The sequence below is a fragment of the Agelaius phoeniceus genome, chromosome Z (genome assembly GCF_051311805.1).
Source record: "Agelaius phoeniceus isolate bAgePho1 chromosome Z, bAgePho1.hap1, whole genome shotgun sequence".
Classification (NCBI taxonomy): Eukaryota; Metazoa; Chordata; class Aves; order Passeriformes; family Icteridae; genus Agelaius; species Agelaius phoeniceus.
Genome location: NC_135303.1, coordinates 60,846,088 through 60,867,084, shown reverse-complemented (window position 1 = coordinate 60,867,084; position 20,997 = coordinate 60,846,088). Strand labels below are relative to the sequence as shown.

General features: G+C 41.3%; 1 protein-coding gene across 4 annotated transcripts in view; it reads left to right on the top strand.

Moving 5' to 3' along the window:
- Positions 1 to 14,632, top strand: part of ADAMTSL1 (ADAMTS like 1) — a 402,391-nt gene extending 387,759 nt beyond the window's left edge. For all 4 annotated transcript variants that reach the window (XM_077171393.1, XM_077171394.1, XM_054652544.2 and 1 more), the window contains 6 exons: positions 1,486 to 1,686; positions 2,682 to 2,862; positions 5,947 to 6,154; positions 8,111 to 8,220; positions 9,117 to 9,337; positions 11,132 to 14,632. In XM_077171393.1, coding sequence (XP_077027508.1) covers positions 1,486 to 1,686; positions 2,682 to 2,862; positions 5,947 to 6,154; positions 8,111 to 8,220; positions 9,117 to 9,337; positions 11,132 to 11,238 — 1,028 coding nt within the window. In that variant the 3' untranslated portion in view covers positions 11,239 to 14,632. The remainder of the gene's footprint in view (positions 1 to 1,485; positions 1,687 to 2,681; positions 2,863 to 5,946; positions 6,155 to 8,110; positions 8,221 to 9,116; positions 9,338 to 11,131) is intronic.
- The last annotated feature ends 6,365 nt before the right edge of the window (positions 14,633 to 20,997 follow it).

Sequence of the window (20,997 nt, the reverse complement as noted above, 5' to 3'; positions counted from 1 at the left end):
ATGGTATTTTATTGTAGGAACTTTACTTGCCCAGTATATGTTAAAGTTCTCCTCAGGTAGACCAATAAGAATGGAAGGAAGAGCAGTAACAAAAATGTCATGTTGCAGAATCTATTAATTGTGTAGTGCAGCTACAGAGACTTCACATTCACATCTTCATTTGTCTCAGTGAATAATAAATAGTAATCAAATTACATGGAGATGGCAGTATTGAAATATCAGCTGATGGATTCTTCCTTTGTCTTTTCAGTATTTTAAATTCATACTCTTCCTTTTTTTATCCCATTCCTTTTGAGCAGTACTTACGTGAAAGTTGATGTATATATGTTATATTTGCTTATACAAGATAGTTCTTTCAGAAGGGATTTTGTATACAATAAGTCATTCATGCACATACATGTTAATATAAAAGAAATATATAAACCTTCAGTATAACCAACTAACCATCAGAATAGGTTACATTTGCAGAAACTAAGAGACTTTTCATGTCTCAGTGACATACATATCAGTGCAGGACAAGCCTAAACCAGAAGCACTCCTAGTAAAATATGCCATCCCTCACATACAGCATTTCTGCCTCCCCACCCCTGCAATTGGTGGGGATGTGTTATGCTATGGAATCACCTAGTTCTTAATTTTTTCCCCAGGAAATAGGCAAAAAACTTAGCTGGCTTTCTCAAGTTACACAAGTCTCACAGATTTCCTGCAATTCATCATGAAACTGGCAAAGTGTTCAGCTGATACGAGAACTACAGTAAAAAGTGTCTTGTAGATACACTTCCTTCAGGCCAGCAGATGAAGAACTCACTGAGAATTTAAATTGCATCATCTGTGCTGCTGATCTATAGATCTCACACAATGCTTTAGAACTTCAGGGTGTTTTCAGTTGCTGTTTCTGGTGTGATAGAAAAAAAAAAAACCCAACAAACAAACAAACCACAAGACAAGCAAACCTGTAAAGGCTCAATTTTATCTCTTTGGTTTTCCAACAGATTTTTTTTTTTTTTGTGTAACAAAAATTTCTGACTTTTAATATAACAGAAACAATAAATAACATTTTAAAATTTTTTAAAAATAAAGAGTAAGAAGAAGGTGGTCCTGTGGCTTATGTAGCAAATTTGAAGATCAAGTTGCATTTGTATTGCATGTTCAAGAATGGTCCTTGAGTTTATGCCAGGTTTATAACTCCGCTATCCCACCTTCTTCAATACCAAAATGAGGATAATCAAAAAAGTGGGAACCTTAGAAGGTCTGATATAAGTAATTCCAAACTAATCATAGATTTTCCAATTTGCAGATTATCTGTCTTTTGGATTTTATTCTGGATGATGAGAAGGTATTCCTTATTACAGAATTACTTTTTATCATTATGAGAAAGTGAGGAGAAAATGGGATGGAATCAACTATTTCTCCTAATTTTGACCACTTCAAAGCATATACCTGGTTTAGTAATCAGCAGGTTTTCCTCACGTACCTGTTTTTTAGGTTGTGCTGTCGATGGGCATCCAACCCCAAACATCACCTGGCTTTACTCTGGTGAGCCTCTCAGCCTGCAACATCAACTCCAGGCAGCAGGACGGATTCTTCATATACTCAATGTCAGTGATTTCACTGATGGTGAATTCAGCTGCCTTGCTCAGAATGAGGCTGGCTCACTCACACAAGTAATGACCCTGGCTATACAAGGTAACTCTTCAGTTGCAGTCATTTCACCCTGGAAAGTTCTTGCCATGCAATTCCCTGCACTGCCTTTCTCATCCTGAACTTCTCCCCTCTGAATTCATCACCATGCTTATCAGGAAAAAGATGTGTTAATGATTTCTTGTCACGGACATAGACTTGCAGGACTGTTGAGTACATTACAGTGTCTTAGGTTTTACTTTACCAAAATGACCCTAGATATTTCTGCCCTGCTGAGCACAAAACACATCTTCCTGATTCAAGCTATACTTATATTGAGCCTGGACAATTTTCTTGTCCAGAAATTCAAGACAGAGGTGGCAGAGTTTAAACCTCTTAAAACAGAAGCCCCTCTATCAATACACGAAGGTCAGTGTTTCACAGTCTCTTCTTCCTTGAAAACCCTTCACTTGTAAAAGTTCTGGAACTGTTTTTGTTAGTGATCTCCTAGAAAAGGTGATAAAGCCACAAGAGCACTGTGGTGTAGCTGGGTGGAACAGAACATGCAGCTTTCATTGCTCCAGTTGTCAGAGATGGAGAGGTCAAGAATTTAACTATTCCTTCAATTTTGCTATAAAATTGTGCATGTGTTGCTATTCCCACATTTATCTTCACAAATGATCTGTGTGAACTGTCTGGTAAGAGATACGGTGTTTCAAGATGATAGAGTCATAGATACTGCTGGGAACTACAGCTAAACATATCTTCATTAAGTAACACACCTTTAAAAATACAGATGCTCACTGGTATCTGGCTTCACTTAACTGCCATACTATGTTATTAACTTTCCATGCCTGATGCCTCTAAGCACCAAAAAACTGGGTTTGTTACACCAAAGGCAGTCAGGGGTTTGAATCAGGTGCCTTGCAGGTTGTAGGCATTTCCTCTTCACTGTGTCCCTGTGTTTCACCCTGCAGAACATCTTCAACCCTCTCCATTCTAATTAAAGCCCTAGTGTCAGTTTTCCAGTGCTAACATGCCTCTCCCACACTTCCTGGCAGAGTACCGGTGGTCGGTGGACAAACTGACAGCTTGTTCGGCTTCCTGCGGCCACAGAGGGCTGCAGCTGCCCCAGCTGAGGTGTTTACTGGATGGGGCCGAGGTCAACACATCCTACTGCAGAGAAACCCCCCAGCCACCTCTGCAGCCCCTCGCGTGCAACAGGAGAGACTGCCCTTCACGGTTCGTCTGGCTCGTGTGGAAGTAGCTTACGTGCATTTAAGATGTGCTGGAAGAGTTCTCTGTGCGGGTCATCACACCACTGCAGCTTCTCTGGCGCCTGTTTGGAGAAGTCATGGCTAAAAGGGAGTTTTTGAGTGCTAAATCCAGACAGTTGGAATTTTGTAGCACTATAGTGGAAAACTTTGACAGTACAAGGTAGAAAGAGAATTCACAGCTTGCAATGTCTTGGGTCACACCCTATGTTGGTTATAAATTTCATGCTTGTTCTGAGCACTGAATGCATGGAAATTTTGTCACCCAAGACCTGTAGGATCATTTCTTTTTTGGCTTCATAGCAGTTTGCCCCAATATAACAGACAAGAAGCTAAGTTTAGCAGCTATTTCGTTGTTTTATTCTGAGTTCTTTTGTTGCTTGGAAATCAATACAGGCAGGACTGTAGCTGTAGCTGCAGCTGCAAAGTATTCCCTTAGCAGGGTGAAAATATCTTTTGTAAAATGGGCACATCTCATAAGATCTAGTAGGCATGAAGGGGGCTGAGTTCTGCCTCTGTTTGGAGTCTGCTAGCTTGTGGTGGCTTTGGAATTGTAAGTCTCTACCCTTGTAGTCCCCTGGTTTTCACTTACTGCTATATACAAATGAGCCAGGACAGCTTGAAAAACTTCTGGCTACACATAGGTCTTCCTCTGGCACATCTCAACTACTGTGTCCAATTCTGACCCCTCACTACAAGAAAGAAGGACAGAGAAGCTAGTGAAGGGTCTGGAGTACAAGTCCCATGAGAAGTGCCTGAGGAAGCTGAGGTTGTTTACCTTGGAGAAAATGGGGCCCAGGAGACCTCACCACTCTCTGCAATTGCCTGAAAGGAGGCTGTAGTAAGCTAGGGGTCAGCCTCTTCTTCCAAGTGACAAGTGACAAGACAAAAGGAATCAGCCTCAAGCGGCACCAGGAGAGGTTTAGATTGGCTGCTAGGGAAAAATTCATCATGGAAAGGGTTGCCAACCATTGGACCAGGGATTACTAAATTACTTCCCTGGCCCAGGGAAGTAATTTAGTCATCATCCTTGGACAAATTTAAAAGATGCATAGATGTGGTGCTTAGGGGCATGGTTTTATGGTGGACTTGGCATTTCCTGGGTTAATGATTGGACTTCACGATAGTCAAGATCATTTCCAACATAAATGATTCTCTGACTTCACCCCTCACAAAGTCTTTTTTTTTTTTGACGCCCTTTAGTGCAAACAAGAGTACGTCTTGAGCTTATCCAGAGAGTCAGTGTAGTGTTATGCTCCCTCCATATTAAAAATGTCCTGCTTCTGCATTTCAGTATCACCTTAGCTGAGTTGTGTAAACATGTTTTACCATATTTTTCATGGTGTTATTCCCTCCTCTCCCTTATTTCCAATTTGGATGTGTTATGTTTCAGTATACAAGCATTTAAAAGTAGTGATCATCTCAAGAGAAATTTAGTACAGCTTCCCTCATTCAACAGACATTCACTCATTCAACAGCGATTTGGGACTTGTTTTAAAAAAAGACAGTCTAAGCTGAGGCAAGGTAGAGGTACTAAGCAACCTGATGAGAAGTGGCCAGATTCACCACTCTTGCTGTGTCTTGGGCATATTGCAAGTTTCTGTTTAATTACCTTTTAAAATATATTCCTACTCTTCTTTGTAGGCAAATGTTTTCTGAGTTGCCAACTGAGTCATAAGAAAGAAACCAAAAGAGATTTGATGAAATATGAAACATGCTCATTAGCAGCAGTTTTCCTTGCTGTTGACAATAAATTCCATGGGAATGGTTTATGTCTTTTTATACCTTCCCTGAATTGTAACACAACCCCAAATCCTCCCTCAGCTCCCGAGAAACTGCTGAGATTTAAGCTTGGAAATAAAAGTTGATTGACATGCCGACCAGAGCTTTTTAAGCAGTGCGGAAATTGCAGGTTCAGCCTCACCCAACTGCATAAAAGTACCAGTGTTCTTGTTTTCCAGGTTGGGAATATGTTTGTTTATACTTGTTTCTGAGGCCACTGGAGTTAATCACCCACAGAAGACAGAGAAATAGAAACGGATGTCTCTCCATGGGACTGGGGAATGCCTGTTGGCTATTTTGTAAAGTAACCATAAACACTGCTGGTGAGGGACGTGATAGGCAGTATTTTACTCCCAAAACCACACAGATCCTGCCAAGTATCCAGAAACTTAATGAAGCAAACTGCTGGCTTGACCATAAAACTGTTCAGAAAACTAACAATCAGTTGCATTCTCCCTATTCCTACCTAAGGCTTTCCCAAACCTGACTGTATAAGTGTTTCACCTAATGATCTTTACAGTGACAAAATGCATTAGACTATTATTTTCTGTTATGTACAACCTTTTAGCTAGTTTGACTGGGTTTTTTAAATGCCAGTACACAGGGCTTCAGAGCCTCAGCCTCAGCTGGTAAATGCATGGTCTGAGCTTAAGAGGAAAGAGGAATACTGTCCTTCCTTCCCTGGACTAACTGCTCCTGAGCAATGTTCAGGCTTTTCTGGATTATGCCAGCTGTCAGGGATACAACAGAGGAGGCAAGCACCAGCAGGACCCAGCAGGCTTTTGGCTGTTCTCTCACAAGTTTGAAGTGGCCTGTGAGCTACTCCAGCAATTACACAGAGATAGTTTTCCCTACTAAGGAGTGCTGCTGGGGTAGTCCTAGCATTGTACTGCAGCTTGTGACCGAGGCCTCCATGGCACCATGGTGTAAGAGCAGACTTGCCCAGCCCCTCTGCCAGGGATACAGGTATTTACTAAGCCTCTAAAAACAGCTTTAAGGGCAAGAAAATTAATTCTGGGCCCAAAGAGCATTGAGAAAGATAAATTCATGAAAAAGTTGCCATTTTCTCAGTTTTCATCCTCTGAACCATTTCTAGTGAAAACTGTGGGAGGCTGAGGCACTCAGATGTTCCAGGATCATGCCCTTAATGGGCCAATTGTGCCCAATGGCACATGCCCAATGGTCCAATTGACAAAGACCAGTTGATGCTGAGGATCCTGCAGACAGTGGCATGTGCCTGCTCCCTGACCTGTTCTGCTTTCTCTCCCAGGTGGATGGTGACATCCTGGTCTCCTTGCACACAGAGCTGTGGTGGAGGCCTACAGACACGGCGAGTGACATGCCAGCGCCTGACAGCCAAAGGCAGCTCTGTCCCAGTGTCCAACGAGGCCTGTGCCCAGGTGTCCAAGCGCCCTGTGGACACACAGAGCTGTAACAGGCAGCCCTGTGTTGAGTGGGCAGCCTCCTCCTGGAACCAGGTAAGGAACAAAGTAGCATTCCAAGGACAGTCCCATAGTGTGGGCTAGAAAAAGAGACAGAAAATGAGAGTAGTGATTTTTCAACCTAGTATCTTTAGGTTATAGTTTGCAGGCTTTTGAGGCAGGCACTGATTTTTTCAGGTCCTTCTTTCTGTATATGATGCACTGCCTGCTTGGATTTGTGTAGCTTCTCACAATCACTAGAAACGCACATGAGCATGAACATGCTGATGAACAGGGCTTTTACTGCAGACCCCTGTGTCCTCCAGCAGAATGGTCTGAAGCTCCTTGTTACAGTGATTTTTGACACATCTGGGAAATAGCCTTCTTCAAGTCTTAATTCCCCTTACCAGCCTGTGAGAGTGCTTCAGTCCTGACTGGCTGGATTCAGGACTGATGACTGTGATAAGGCTGAAGGCAGGAGGACTGTGCAATAATTCAGTTTTACAAAGTTGCTGATGTTGCCTGAGAATACCAAAAAGTGTGAGGTTTCTTGACTTGCTTCATGATGAAAGGCAGAATGGAGGGCTAAAAGCATTTTCAAACTACTTCCTGCTGCTTTGCAGATCTTCAAATTTTCTCTTAGCTGATTGAGTTGCATCAGGGTCTTTTATAATGTTGGTAGTAAAAAGTGCCTTCAGCTACTAGAATGTGTAATTATTAACTGCTTGAAAACACCTTTGTTTAAATCTTGAAAGGTGACTGAGTTATTGTAATACAAGTTAAATTTGGAATTATCACTTTATATCAAAGAAGAAAATTTTCACTCCCTATGAAATTTCAGGAAAGGATCAGATCATCTTTGCAAAAACCATTATGGGCTATATTACTCCCCATGATATCATACTCAGCTGAGACAATCAGTTCATTCAGAATTAATTTCTGAATTTTAGACCTAATCTCTATGCATTGTGGTATAATATTTATTCTACCTAGCTTACAAAAAGAGGATTCAGGTTCCACATGGTTGCATACTGCCTAGTCTCCAAGCCAGAGGAGTGTTACACGTAGTTAAAAATATACCACTGGTTCAGTATTACATTGCTTGGTGGTATGATGAGGCATCAGCTCACCCATTGCACAAGTGTAGCAATCAGCTTTCCCAGCTCACAAAGAAAATAAACAGCCTACCTGCTCTAGCCCTATCTCTAGAATTAGTTCCTTTCCTTCATTTAATGTTCCTGGCATTTTGTTCTCCACTGTGTAATCCCATGGTGTTTTAAGATGGTGATTCACACTAATGACACTTCAGTTTGTTCTTTGATATAATTTCCAGACACTTTGAAAAACAGTTTCCAATAGTTGATGCAATTTTAAAATAGCAGAAATACATGCTTCATACCTATACCAAGTTATATTTTAATCAAAGGAGAGGATTAGGAGAGTTAAACTGAAATGTAATTGTTAAACTTGAATATGTTAGGATGGCCTTAATTTTGGAGAAAGCTTGCATATCTTTTGTGCTCCTCATGCTTCCTGCTTTTGTTTGTTGTCCTTCAATGCTTTTAAATTATTCAATGGAGTGGAATATGTCCTTGGTTCAATGCATTCTTAGTTACTTGGCCAATTCACATGCTGCAAAATGCACAGTAAAAGTAATAAAGTAATGTATTGAGATTTCCTATATGCATCATAGGCTCTTGGCTAATGGCATGACAGCATTTAATTTCCCCTAACAGATGTATTTAAGATTAAATTATTGAAGAGAAGAGGTAATGAATCTAGAGAGCAGATACAGAAATGTAGTTTAAATGCTGCTGGAGGAGAGTGAGGTGGAGCAGAAAATGGCTGCACAGTCAGCCTTCAAAGCTTGCAGAGTCCAGAAAGCAGTTGAAACTTCTTACTTTCTCAATAGTCTCTGAATGGCAGTATGCACTTTATTTCACTAGCAGTTTTATAAAAAATGGAACTTGCCCTGTCTTTTACCTCCCCTGAGTGAATTTTCTGTGTTTGCAGTGTAATGGGCCTTGCATTGGACCACGACTGGCTGTACAGCACCGACAGGTATTTTGCCAGACCAAGGATGGGACTTCTGTGTCATCTGATCAATGCAGTTCCTTACCAAGGTAGGTTCCAAGAAATGTGTTATGTCTGAACTCACAGCCCTTTTCAGAGATATTCAATGGACTGGTGACTTAACTGAAAACTTAGGGGTTTCCCCTATGTGGTAAAGAGGTCATGCTGCAACCTGTACAGTATGTGTAACAAATCTTCTCAGGCTTATAGCCTGGAGTTCCCTATTTACTCCTAGGAGCTTCAGACCAGTTGGCCAAAAACTGGAAAATCTTCTATCCATGCCAAATCCTGACTGCAAGTCTGTGCTATATCTTCTTAAGGTGCCAGTCTTCTCACTTATTTAAACACAAACTCTAACAGAAAACAAAGGTTTTGTTTTCCTGCAGATTTCGTTTTCCTGCAGATGAGCTCCATTTTCAACATTGTAATGACATTTGCTTTACATGAGACAGGTATATAAATTATGATTGATCATGACTGAATATTAATGTAATTGGCTTGTTGGCTCCCATTCTTGCTTTTTCACTACCTGTGTGACAAATAGATATGAGCCAAGTGTGCCTATACATCCTCTGTGCGACTATCTTGAAAGAAAAGGAAGGGTTTCAGAGAATTGGTTCTGTTCCCACTGACTGTAAAGCCATAAAAAAGTTACAAAGTCCTGCTGGACCATATTGGTCACCACTCATTTCACCTTTCAGCAGATCTCTGGTTTGGCCCTTTGTGGAGAGGGCATTTCAGCCACATCCTCAAACAGTTCAGATGGTCATTTAGCCTGGTGTTAGTATACCAGTGTGCACTCACTGAGGGTCTGGTCCTTGAGAGCCGTCCAAAACTGCTGGCCTCACCTGGCAGCTTTGGAAGATCTGTTCCACCCAGTACTCTGGGTGAATTACCTTTGGGATATGACCTACAGATGGATGTCCCTCCCTCCCTCCTCCCACAGGCCATTGAGCACCCAGAACTGCTGGACAGATGCCTGTGGCGTGCACTGGAGGGTCAGCCTCTGGACCGTCTGCACGGCCACGTGCGGGAACTACGGCTTCCAGTCGCGGCGCGTGGACTGCGTGCACGTCCGCACCAACAGGCCCGTCATGGAGCACCACTGCTCCTGGAGGCCCAGGCCGGCAAACTGGCAGCGCTGCAACATCACACCCTGTGAAAATGGTACTTGGCTCAGGGGAGGGAGGGGGGGCTGCTGAGTGGCGCAGGAGTAGGAAAGAAGGGAGAGTTGTCCCTCAGAAATGCAGCACTGGACCTTGCAGCTGGGCATCCTGGGGAACATCCAGCCCAGCCCTGTGCAAAATCCAGTGTCTAAAGCTCAGCATCCCAGAGAGGGTTGCTGCCCATTGTGGAGGCTCTTGGCAACGGTGTTAGTGCTGGGATTGTGTCTCCTTTCTAGCAGCATGAGATAGATAGTTTATGCAGTCTTCTGGGGCAAGTTCACCAAGTCAATCAGAGGGATGGAGCACCTGTCATTTGACAAAAGGCTGAGGGAGATGGGATTTTACAGTCCCGGTTTTAGGGTTGTAACCTACTTGTGGACTTCCAGTACATAAGGGAACTTAGAAGAAAGATGGAGCAAGACTATTTACAAAGCCATGTAGTGGCAGAACAAGGGGGAATAGGTTCAAATTGAAACAGAGTAGTTTTATTTTAGATATTAGGAAGAAATTCTTTACTGTGGGGGTGATGAGACTGTGGCACAGGTTTCCCAGAGAAGCTGTAAATATCCCATCCCTGGAGGTTTTCAAGAACAGGTTGGATAGGACTCTGAGCAACCTGGTCCAGTGAAAGGCATCCCTGTCCACAGCAGGAGGCTTGGAGCTACATGATCTTCAAGGTCCCCTTACAATGCAAACCATTCTATGATTTGATTATTAACTTTCCATTAATGGTACAGACAGAAGGAAAAACACAAATCACAACCAGACTTACGATTGTAGTCCCAAATCCAGTGGGTATGTAGATGATGGGAAATTCTGCAGGCAAGACTGCTTTCTTTCAGATTATAAACAACAAATTGGGCCTGTCAGGGAACTAGAAAAGTTACTAATTAAAAAAAAAAAATGAAATTAACAAAAGAGAAAAGACAATGTGCTTGTTTGGAAATTATGCTCGCATCCTCTATCTTGCAAGCCAGTTGCTTTGCAATCATTACAGATGCAGTAGCAGAACCCACATGTGCTTGCCTATATTCACACCAGCTCTGATACTGCCTCTCAGCAAAGTGGACTACTAGGTCCAAACTCATGAGTTTGGAGGGCCCTAATGGAAGCTGAAGCAATGAGGGAGATTACAGGTATCAAGCAGGACCTCTGCTGATGCTCCAGCCTCTTTCTGCAATACAGAAGTGTCCCAAATCCTAGGGTCTTGTAGGGATACTGGACAGTTTTCCAAACTAAAAAGCAAGAGGCTGTGGGCCTCAAAAACTGTGGTTTTTGAGTGTTTTTTTTGTGGTTTTTTTACAAGTGGTACCAGAACCTAGAGGAGTTTAAAAGGTGTCTTAACATCTTCATGGTGGTGGTTTCTGACCTGTGAAAAACTCAAAACAACTCCCAGTCAGCTGGGGTGACACTCACTGGCTCCTCAAGTGTGGAAAGCTGGCCAAAGTGTCCCTCCCTACTAAAACAAGTATCCAGTTTAATTTAGTTTCTCATCTTTGGTTTAACTGTTAGGAAACTCCTAGAGCCTTTCTAAAATGCTGATGACAAACTGGCAGTGTTGGAGCAGCTTCAGGAGCCCTTTCCCCAGTCTCTGAAAGTAAATGTTGCCTACCAATTCTTAACTGATCCTGTGGACTTGCATTTGGTCTTTGCAGCAAGTCAAGCTCACGTTCACAGTAAGACTTCTCAACACAAAGGTTCTCCTTTGGCCACCCAAGGATATATGTTTTCAGGTAAGAGAAACCTTTGTTCATAACTTCATCACCATCTCTCCTTCTTGTTTCCCCTTTGGCAGTGGAATGCAGAGACACCACAAGGTACTGTGAGAAAGTGAAGCAGCTCAAACTCTGCCAGCTCACCCAATTTAAGTCACGTTGCTGTGGGACTTGCGGAAAATCTTGAAGACAGATGAGATGAAAATGGAGGAACAAGGGGATCACAGCCTTTTCTTCACTGAGCAAAGGCTTTTGCAGAAAATACAGATGGATGGAATGATCTTTTTCATTTTATTTATTTATTTCCCTTAAAAAAAAAAAACCAAAACCTTTAACAAATCGTTGTTGTAAAGGGACTTGACAAGTTTCCCCTACTATGAATCTGGGAGACAGAATGAAGAGAAACATGGTCATGAGGGTAGACCACAAAGAGTCAGAGAGACCCATGACACCAAGAAATGGGTATGAGAGGAGTGGGGCTTCCCCTCAATCTGTGTACATGCCTGCAGGACACACCAAGAGACAGGTGAGGAAAAGGATCACTGTGAAAACCTAGCATCATATTACAGAATCACAGAATCATAAAGGTCCAGGGAGACCTTCAAGGTTATCTAGTCCAACCATTAACAGCACTACAATACCCACCCCTAAACTATCCCTGGGTGCCACATCCACCCTCTTCTTGGACACTGCTGGAGATGGTGACTCCACCGTGTCCCTGGACAACTTAATCCAATGCCCAGCCAGTTTTTCAGTGAATATTTTTTTAAATATCTAATCTGAGCCTCCCCTGCTCAATTTGAGGCCATTTCTTCTCATCCTAGCATTTGAAACATGGCTGAAGAGGCTGACCTCCCCCTCATTACAACTTCCTTTCAGGCAGTTATAGAGAGCCATGTGGTAGCCCCTGAGCCTCTTCCCAGCTAAACAGCCCCAGCTGCCTCAGTTTTTCCTTATAGGATGTGTCTTTTAGATCTTTCACCAGTTCTCTGGATATGCTCCAACACCTCAATGACTTTCCTGCAGTGAGGGGCCCAGAACTGAGCACAGGATTTGAGGTGTGGCTTCACCAGTGCCAAGTACAGGGGGACAATCCCTGCCCTGCTCCTGCTGGCCACACTGCTGCTGATACAGGTCAGGATGTCATTAGCAACCTTGGCCACCTGGGCACTGCTGGCTCACATTTAGTCAGGTGTTGACCAGCACCCCAGGTCTTTTTCTGCTGAGCAGCTCTCATCTCTCTTAGACTACCTTGAGAACACAAGCACATGAGTTTGCTTTATAAGCTTATTTGTTACATCCAAGATTGGAAGCCTTTTTAATTTCTAAACCCCTCTCTCCTTCCTACACCAGGCAAGGGACATCCTTGTGATCTTTGAGGATCTGGTGTCTGGAGAAGTTGAACAATGTTCTGTAACAAAAGTAGGTCTAAAATACACCTTGAAAGTGTTCCCAGTTTGAGCTTGTGAGGAAGGATTGGGGACTTAAGGGTTGTCCTCAGCACAGAGGTGTGGTGGTGATGTAAATAATTAACCAGCAAAAGGAGAACAAGTATGATGACAGACTTAAGTACAAACCTGCAAACACTGTTCCCTAGAGAGCATAGACAGGAAAGAAAGAAGTTATACGTGATAAGCAAGAGACATTTTGCGTACTGCATCCTACTAAGACTTACTTAGAAAAAAAGGTCCTTTACTTCCCAAAGTTCTGTTACTTTCAGACCTGGGGTTTTGGAAAAGAACTTGAAGTGGGTCTTTCTATTTTGTTAACATGAAATTTCTCTTTCCTGACCGCCAAGCCTTTTGGATAACTGGTAGGAAAAGAACTTTATTCTGAATTTTCATGGTTGTTACTACTCAGTTGAAACAGAATCACTTTAGCATCAGCCCCATTGGACTAATGCAAATAATTTGTAAGAAATTTGCTCCTCTCCAGCTGCCTCCCACAACAAAACGACTGCTATAAAGCAGATCTTTAAGTCCATGTATAACACCCTGAAGGTACAGTCTAAAAAATGAGACTCAAACATCACACTCACAGCATGATTTTGCATGCAGGCCATGAGTCTTCCCTCCTAGCCAGCTGCAGTGGATATTCAGCTAGTGAAGTGCTACATGATATTAGTTCCTGGACATTCTCTGCTCTGCTCAGAAAAAAAAAATAAAATTAGAGGAAATCTACAAAGAAGAGAGTTTGAGAATTGTGGAACTTTAGAGGAGACCTACCTGATCTCAGGTTTTGCTTCAAGACATTCTCTAAATGAAAGGTTTGGTTGCGCCTCTCCTGTAACTCCTGTTGGCGCTAGTGCCTTGTAGTACATTTATGAAATGCTGTTCAAGTACTGCTATGTGCAGCTTTCATGGTATGTGGATTTTTCAGTAAAACTGGGGGTCCATTATTGAGGTCAGTGCCAGGTTCATGACATTAATTGTCTCAAATTGGCTTACTTCAAAACATATCTGGGAGTGAACACTCTTGGTAGAAATGGGTCTTCAAAAATAAGTATCGGTGCAACTTTTTATTTAAAAAAAAGAATTACTTTCTGTGTATGTAAATGTATATCTTTTCTGTATATTTATTAGGATTTCTTGTATAAAAAGTGCAATATTAATAATTGTACATTATTTTGTCCAGATAAAACTATTTTGTTTTTTAATCTCCCCAGAATTTTGTTCCTCTAAAGTCAACAGTAATAGTGTATTTCTCTTAATTTTAATAGCACTTGCATTTAATTGGGGATCTGCTTCACTGTGCACACAGTGCTTTATAGATTATGACGTGAGGGAGGGATGATGTTTTTAACTTGTGAAATTATAATTATGCATGGAATGAAGGACAATTCCTTAATAACATAATAATAGCAATGATGATGATGACGATGTGATGGATATTTTTGATACATTAGTTAACAAAATGCAGCATGGGGAAGGATTTTCTTTTGTGTAAAAGCAAAATATGTTCAAGCTATCACATGTTCCATTGTATCTGTGTAGCTGTGCACAGGATAAACACAAAGGATCTGATCTGGTGGGGCCACTGTGTTGTCTCTGCACAGTGTGGACTTAATTTCACATGTCTGTCTTCTGAATTGTGACTTGGCAGCATCTCAGTAATATAAGGATTATGGTTATTTTTTAAAAGGATGCTTTCCTTCTCTAAAGAGAAAACAAAACAGCAAACTTGTATTTATATAACTTTTTGTACAAGTAATGCGGCTTATTTAATTACAACTGTCTGACGTGTTGTTTTTTAGTCTTAAAAACAAAAGCCAAAGTAGCAAAGCTGTTAGAGTTCTCTGTCCTTATTCTTTATTATGACAGCAGCACACACCTGTTACACAAAGTACACATGATGTACCTGCCCTGTGGAAAGAGGAAATGTCTTATCTCCTTGTCAAAACTCTTCAGACATTAAGATTCTGCACCCTTCAGAATGGAGATATCTTGGAGATATGTTTTAATTCTCCATTTGCCTTGCCTTATTCTTATTTGCTAATGGCTTACCCCTATGGCTCTTGCAGAAGTATAAAGCTGGTCCAAGGACCATGAAGATCAATAAAAGCATACTCCTTTTTTTAAGTATCAATGCTTCAAGACATAACTTTCCTCAGCAATCTATGGCTTGAAGAAATACCTGTTAATTCAGTCTATCCTTACAGGTTGCTGCTGCCTTCAGTAATGGACCTACCAGCTACCTGAAGTATCAGGTGTGTGTGCAGAAGGAATTGTGGTAATGGTCTGAATTATGAGAGGATAGAAGAAAAAAGTTAATAAACATTTCTTCTTAACAAAGAAAAAAAATAGAGTTTTGAAAAGTAAGCTGTTTCCCTTTTCAAACAAAAATATGTCTCTGCTGAAAGGGAACAGCAGTTTTGCCCTGATTTTTTGACCGTTTCCCTTGTATGATGATTCTGCAGATGTTTTTTAGATACCTAAACTGCAGGCAAGTAACACCTCACACAGACAAGCAAGTCAAAGACCAGACCTAGACTTCCAAGCCACAGTACTGAAGGCAATGGGAATTTCATCATTCATTTTCAGTAAAACAAGTAGTGTGTGTAAAATGAACAGGTTTGCATATGTTCTCAAAAGAATAATTATTGTCTCTTATGTTTGGGGCTTTAATTACTACTCAAGTCAAAAAGTGCTTGCAACCTTAAAAGCAAGCTTCCAGTTTTGCTCTCCTGACTAATTTTCCTCACCAAAGAAAAATAGTTCTGGACCAAACAGAAAGAAACAGAAAGATTCCCCACACCCTTTCCTTGTCACATAAGAGGGGTTCCCAGCCCCTGTTATGTGACAAGGAAAGCACAACTGAACTATTCCAGGCATCTGTGTCTGCATGCATGATCTCAAAAAATAGAAGACATAGCCAGAGTTTTCCAAAGTAACCTCTAGCTAGAAATCTTTTTCCTTCTCTCTAGATGGATATGGACTGCAGTTAGAGCTTGTTTAGTTTTTAAGTTAGGATTCTTCTTGCAAACTACCTAACAAACAAAAAGGCCTTACCATTTGTTTGGTGCACCAACATTGATTCATAAATTCGGTTTTTCTAGATCAGCATCACCTGACACCTCTATTTGTAGAAGAAGGTCAACCAAAAACTTAATCTTTTCCAGATTTTTAGAACCATAAAGTTCCTCAAAAGTTTTTAATGTCAGCTTTCAGCAAGTGTCTGATCATTTTAGCTAGTAGTTGAGTAAATAATCTTCATTCATTCAGTTACATAACTTTTAGCAGAGATGCTTTCAAAGTCTTTTGAATGTCAAGTTTGCTCCCAGACCAGCAGTGTATGCAGATGGGAAGCTCAGAACTGCTAATGCTGACTCTGGCTGTACCTATCAACTGCAAACCACAGCTTGGGGATCATCGATTTAACCACTCCCTTCATCCTCTTTTTTAAAAATAGATATATATATTTTTTTATCAGCAGTGTTTTCTTTTAAATGTCCAGTTTTGCAGAAAGTAAACCAATAATCCTGTCAAATACTTGAATTAGCACAAAATTGAAGGAGGAGAAAATCACATCTCCTTCTTCTACTGATCTTACACATTTCTCACACCAAAGCATATTGGTTGGTCACTATTTCACGTACATTGCTTTTCATCATCTCCAGCCAACAATTCCTGTCCAGTCAGAATTAAATCTAACATCTGGTCATATACATAGCCATTTTTAATATTTTTTAATATAAAATTTTCACTGAGGCATTTCAGTAATTGCAACCCAAGTTATCAAAATTTATTAGGGGAAAAGATACATATCAGCAACTCTTTTTCCATTTGAAATACATATTTATATTTTCACCTGCTTTTTCACCTAAGTACAATACTTGTTGCTACACCGGAGGCATCAATCTTGTCTCACAGGGTGCCTCCACACTTGCCCAGACACACAAATACTCAGGGTATCCATTGACAGACCAGGCTAATTTTGGCTAAATCCGTGAGATTTTAGGAGGGATATGCAGCAGGGCAGGCAGGACTGCATCAGCTGAGGCCTCAGCTGAACAGAGACTGAGCAGGAGACTCCTCTCTGGAAGCAGAGCAAATTTGGGTTTCACTTCTCTATCCTTCCTGCTAACACACTGCTTATCTCTCAGGAGAAGGAAAAAAGGGAAAAGCAACAATTTTGTCTAGCCTTTAAAGCCTTTGCAAAGAAAGGCTTTATATTTGTGTAGCTATAAATAAAATGCTGTTTTATGCAGCTAAAGAATGCTGTTTTATGCAGCTAAAAGGGAAAGGCACACCAGAGGGTTGGACTCTGGTTACATATAAATACTCTTTTTTTAAAGCAGTGGCAGGATGTTAACAATTCCATAATAAGCATGTAGTTATCCACACATGCTTAGAGGATGACATGGGCATGGGAAACCACTCACTACTACTACTACACTCTTTAGTGCTATAAAGTAGTCTTCTGCTTCAAGATCTTGCATGGTTTGTATAAAAACTCCCTAGGGACAGTGGGAAAGCGCAATAATGGACCAGAAGGATCACACCAGAGAAGCCATATAGAGCTTGCTCTCCAAGTGAGGAGCCAGGACAGATTTCTCTTCTCTTAAGGAAGCGTTTAATGGTTGGACTGAGAAATAGTTTATTTTGGGCTATAGGCAGACTTCCCCCCACCCTTTTCAACTTGCTGGTTGTTTTGGGATTTTTTAAAGCATAAATTACTGGTTTGAATAAATAGCCAATAATGTTGGTGGATGCTTGTTAAAACACTTCACCTTCTGAAACACTCATGGAGTCAGTTTTCAAGTAATGGCATACAACCTAGTGATTTTATTACCAAAAAAAGAAAAATCTCGCTGTTAACCCACTACATACAAATAATAGAAAATCAAATCCAGCTGTGCAGGGAGGATCTCACAGGCACTTTTTTTTTTTTTTTTTAAGCAGAGAGCAAAGCAGATCAGGGGCCTGCTTGCCCAGCAAAGCAGTATGCTTGAGCCTGTGTCATGGTGTTAGGCAGTGCCACATGAGCCCTCTCACCAGTCTGGGGACAGTTCTCACCAGCAAGCACAGAACCAGTGAGATAGTGGCAACAGGGAATGCAGAGATGAACGCAGCATTGCCATTTTTAGAGCTACTCTACTCCTTCCCTTCTGAATGCAGACAAAAACCTCTGTGGGACAGACACGTAACAACATAGAGAAGTGAAAATCATATTGCCCCAAAGGAGTATTTCCCCAAAAGACCAGAAGAGGAGAACAGGTCATCAAACATCTGCTTCCAAAGGGGGAAGGGGGCAGAGAGACATTACTACAGAAGGGAGAAGACTCATTTTTAGAGGGATCAGCCAAAAGTGAACCCTGTTCAGAATATTCATTATGGAAGTTTCCCATCCCAATGAACTCAGTTCTCTGCCAAAATGTCTCTTTCCAGCTGAGATAACACAGATCCCTCAGGGAGATCATATCCATGCCTCAGGAAAGATTTTTTTTTTTTTGTCTTTCAAAGAAAAGGTTTGCTTTTTCACACATTAAATTCAGCTGCTTCCTGTCTCCTGAATACCATGCCCAAGATCTATATTGCTTCCCTCTGTGATATGAGCACACTCAGTTCTTGCTGAAGCATACCACTTATCTTTCAAGTCCTGAAACACTTGAGGTGCTGACAATTTACTCTCCTTAGTAATGAATACTTCACTAAAGGGTGAAGCCTTTTTTAGAATTTGTGGTAAAGTTTTTCACAAATTTGCTGCTGGTTCATATTTCTAGACCATAAGTACATAATTTACTGGGTTTTTTTGACCTCTCAACTATTGCCAACTGCAAACCTCCAGATGAAATGCCTCCTGCAGATGTAAGGCACCAAGGTTGGTAGTCCTTGCAGACATAGGTGGTTGAAAGACTGATATAATACAAGTCAAAACTGAATTATTATTTACTCCCTCATTATTACAGGTAACTTCTAGGGTTCTTTAATTTTGTTTCTCACTGAGAACAGACAAATTAAATAATTTTGCTCAGCTTTTTCCCGGTGAGGAACTGTAGTGCTGCCTTCCTCCTGGCTATGAAAATATTCATAACCTTCTATTAACCTACAACGCTTCTAAAATTTAATTTGCACGTCTCTTCTTAATTCAGCTTTTGTGCTTAAGGCTTGCCAAACAGATTATGCTTTGCCTGGAGATCAGTAGTGCTGGTGAGTACACCTCCTGTGTCTTTTCAGGGATGCAGGTAGAAGCTATCCCTCCAAGCAGCCTCTGCAGTGCACATACATGAACCTGTTCCTGTGCATAGGTGGCATTTGTCATTGACAACAGTCACAGTGTAGTAACTGACTTTGACAGTGATGTTTTTCATCCATTATTACTTAGCACAATCTTCCTTGTTCTTTTTTGCATGCTTCATGGTGTAAGTACCCTGGATGCCTTTTTCAACCCTGCCAAAGACAAAGTCCCTTTGTTTCATCCTTTCATTTTGGTCCTTGAAACACTTTTTGATAGGAGGCTTTGTACTTCAGCCAATGTTTAGGTATTGATGCCATTATCCAGTCTTCAAAAGTAGGATGTTGACTACAGCTGTTTCCTTCTTTCCACCCATTTGTTCACTGACTGAGAAGTGTTGTATTGTGCTGCATCATGAGTGCAAGGTCACAGAACCACCGGACAGGACAGGTTGGAAGAGACCAAAGGGGGTCATCTGGTCTGACCTCCCTGCTCTAGCAGGGTCATCCCAGAGCACATGGCACAGGATGGTGCCCAGACTCAATGAATATCCCCAGGGAGGGAGACTCCACAACCCTTCTGTTCAATCAGTGCTTGGACACTGCACAATAAAGAATCTCTTCCTCATGTTCAGGTGGAGCTTCCTGTGTGTCAGTTTGTGCCCATTGCTTTTTGTCCTGTCCCTTGGCAGTGCTGAGCAGAGCCTGGATCCATCCACTGACACTCTCCCTTCAGATACTCACAGACACTGATGAGGTCCCCTCTCAGTCATCTCTGCTCGAGGCTGAGCAGGCCCAGCTCCCTCAGCCTTTCCTCCCAGGAGAGATGTTCCTGTCCCCCCATCATCTTTGTCACCTCCACTGGACCAGCTCCAGCAGCTCTGTGTCTCTCTGGTTCTGAGGAGCCCAGGCAGGTAGTCTTTTTTAGCTCCCTACTCTCCCATAAAACAGGCAAAATCTCTACAGAGCACCTGAGATGTTTCTGAACAAGCTCCTGCTTATCTAGCACTAGTACCTGGTGCTGCCATGCATGCAGGTAGTTTCATTCTCCTCCTCCTGCACTATGGAACTTCTAAAGCAATTACACAAGCCTGTAGTGCAGTTCAGTGACATTTTAAGCTCTTTCTCAGGATGTCTGACTTCTACTTCTCTCTTTCTGAGAATGTGATGACTCTAAGAAAAAATCAATTTTAATTGGCGTGAACATCAGGTAAAATCATCTTTATCCATAACTCATTCTGCATGAAAACAATAACAAAATCCTGTGTACTGTAGAGCAGCCCAACTTTATTTTCTGTGTTTAACATCTCAATTCTATCCCAAAGTATAATTTTATTCTATCCCAAATTATATAATTTTTATTATGCTGATTTTCTAATGACACTGCCTAATTCAAACAAAGTTCAACTTCAGACATAGAAAATATTGCTTTACTTTAAATGCACTACTGAGCAAAGGAAGGACTGCCAAGTCAAGTCTGGGCTACCAGATCCCTGTGATTTTTCACTGACCATCTGCACCTAAGTTGATAACTGCATGTCTGTGTCATGCACTCATTCAGGGAAATTAAATAAATGGGTTTTAATCTTCCTAAATTACTGATTTTCACCCAGCCAGGTAAGCCTTCTGATTTAGCCCATCATGCAGTCAGACAGCATTAATGTTATTATCAAAAGAGGGACAATGGGAAACCATGCAGCTGTAGGAGAACAAAATGTGAAACTGCAGCAGCCCAAACTTTAATCGGCCTTAAATTCTGTGGAACCACACCCTAAGTCACAAAACAGAAATCACTTTTTTTCTGGAGTGTTATCATATATTGGTTTTAATAAGTTTTTAACACATAGAGGTACAAAAAAGAAAAAAAAAAAAAAACTAACCCACAGCTGTGTCTCATGCTCTGGAAGTATTGGATTTAAACCAGTCAGGTCTGCTTGAGCTGGTCCACAGCATGGAAAATCAAGATTCCCATTGTTAACATTCAAAATCCAGCAATTATTATTTTTAAGTGGCTTATTGCATTACTATTGAGCTTGATAAGACTAACTTCCACCTAGCAAGAAAGATCCACACAAACCTGTAATAAAGATAAATTTAAATACTAGACTCTCCTTGCTCTGTGTTCCCTGCCAGTCACATATCAAAGAGTTGAAAGAATAGTTGTAGAGCTCTTATGCATAAAAGAACAATGTTTTCTGCAGTCACAAGCCTCAGCTGTTCTTTTCATATAAATTCTGTTTCAGAATTGGCAGAATTACAGGTTGATAAATAAA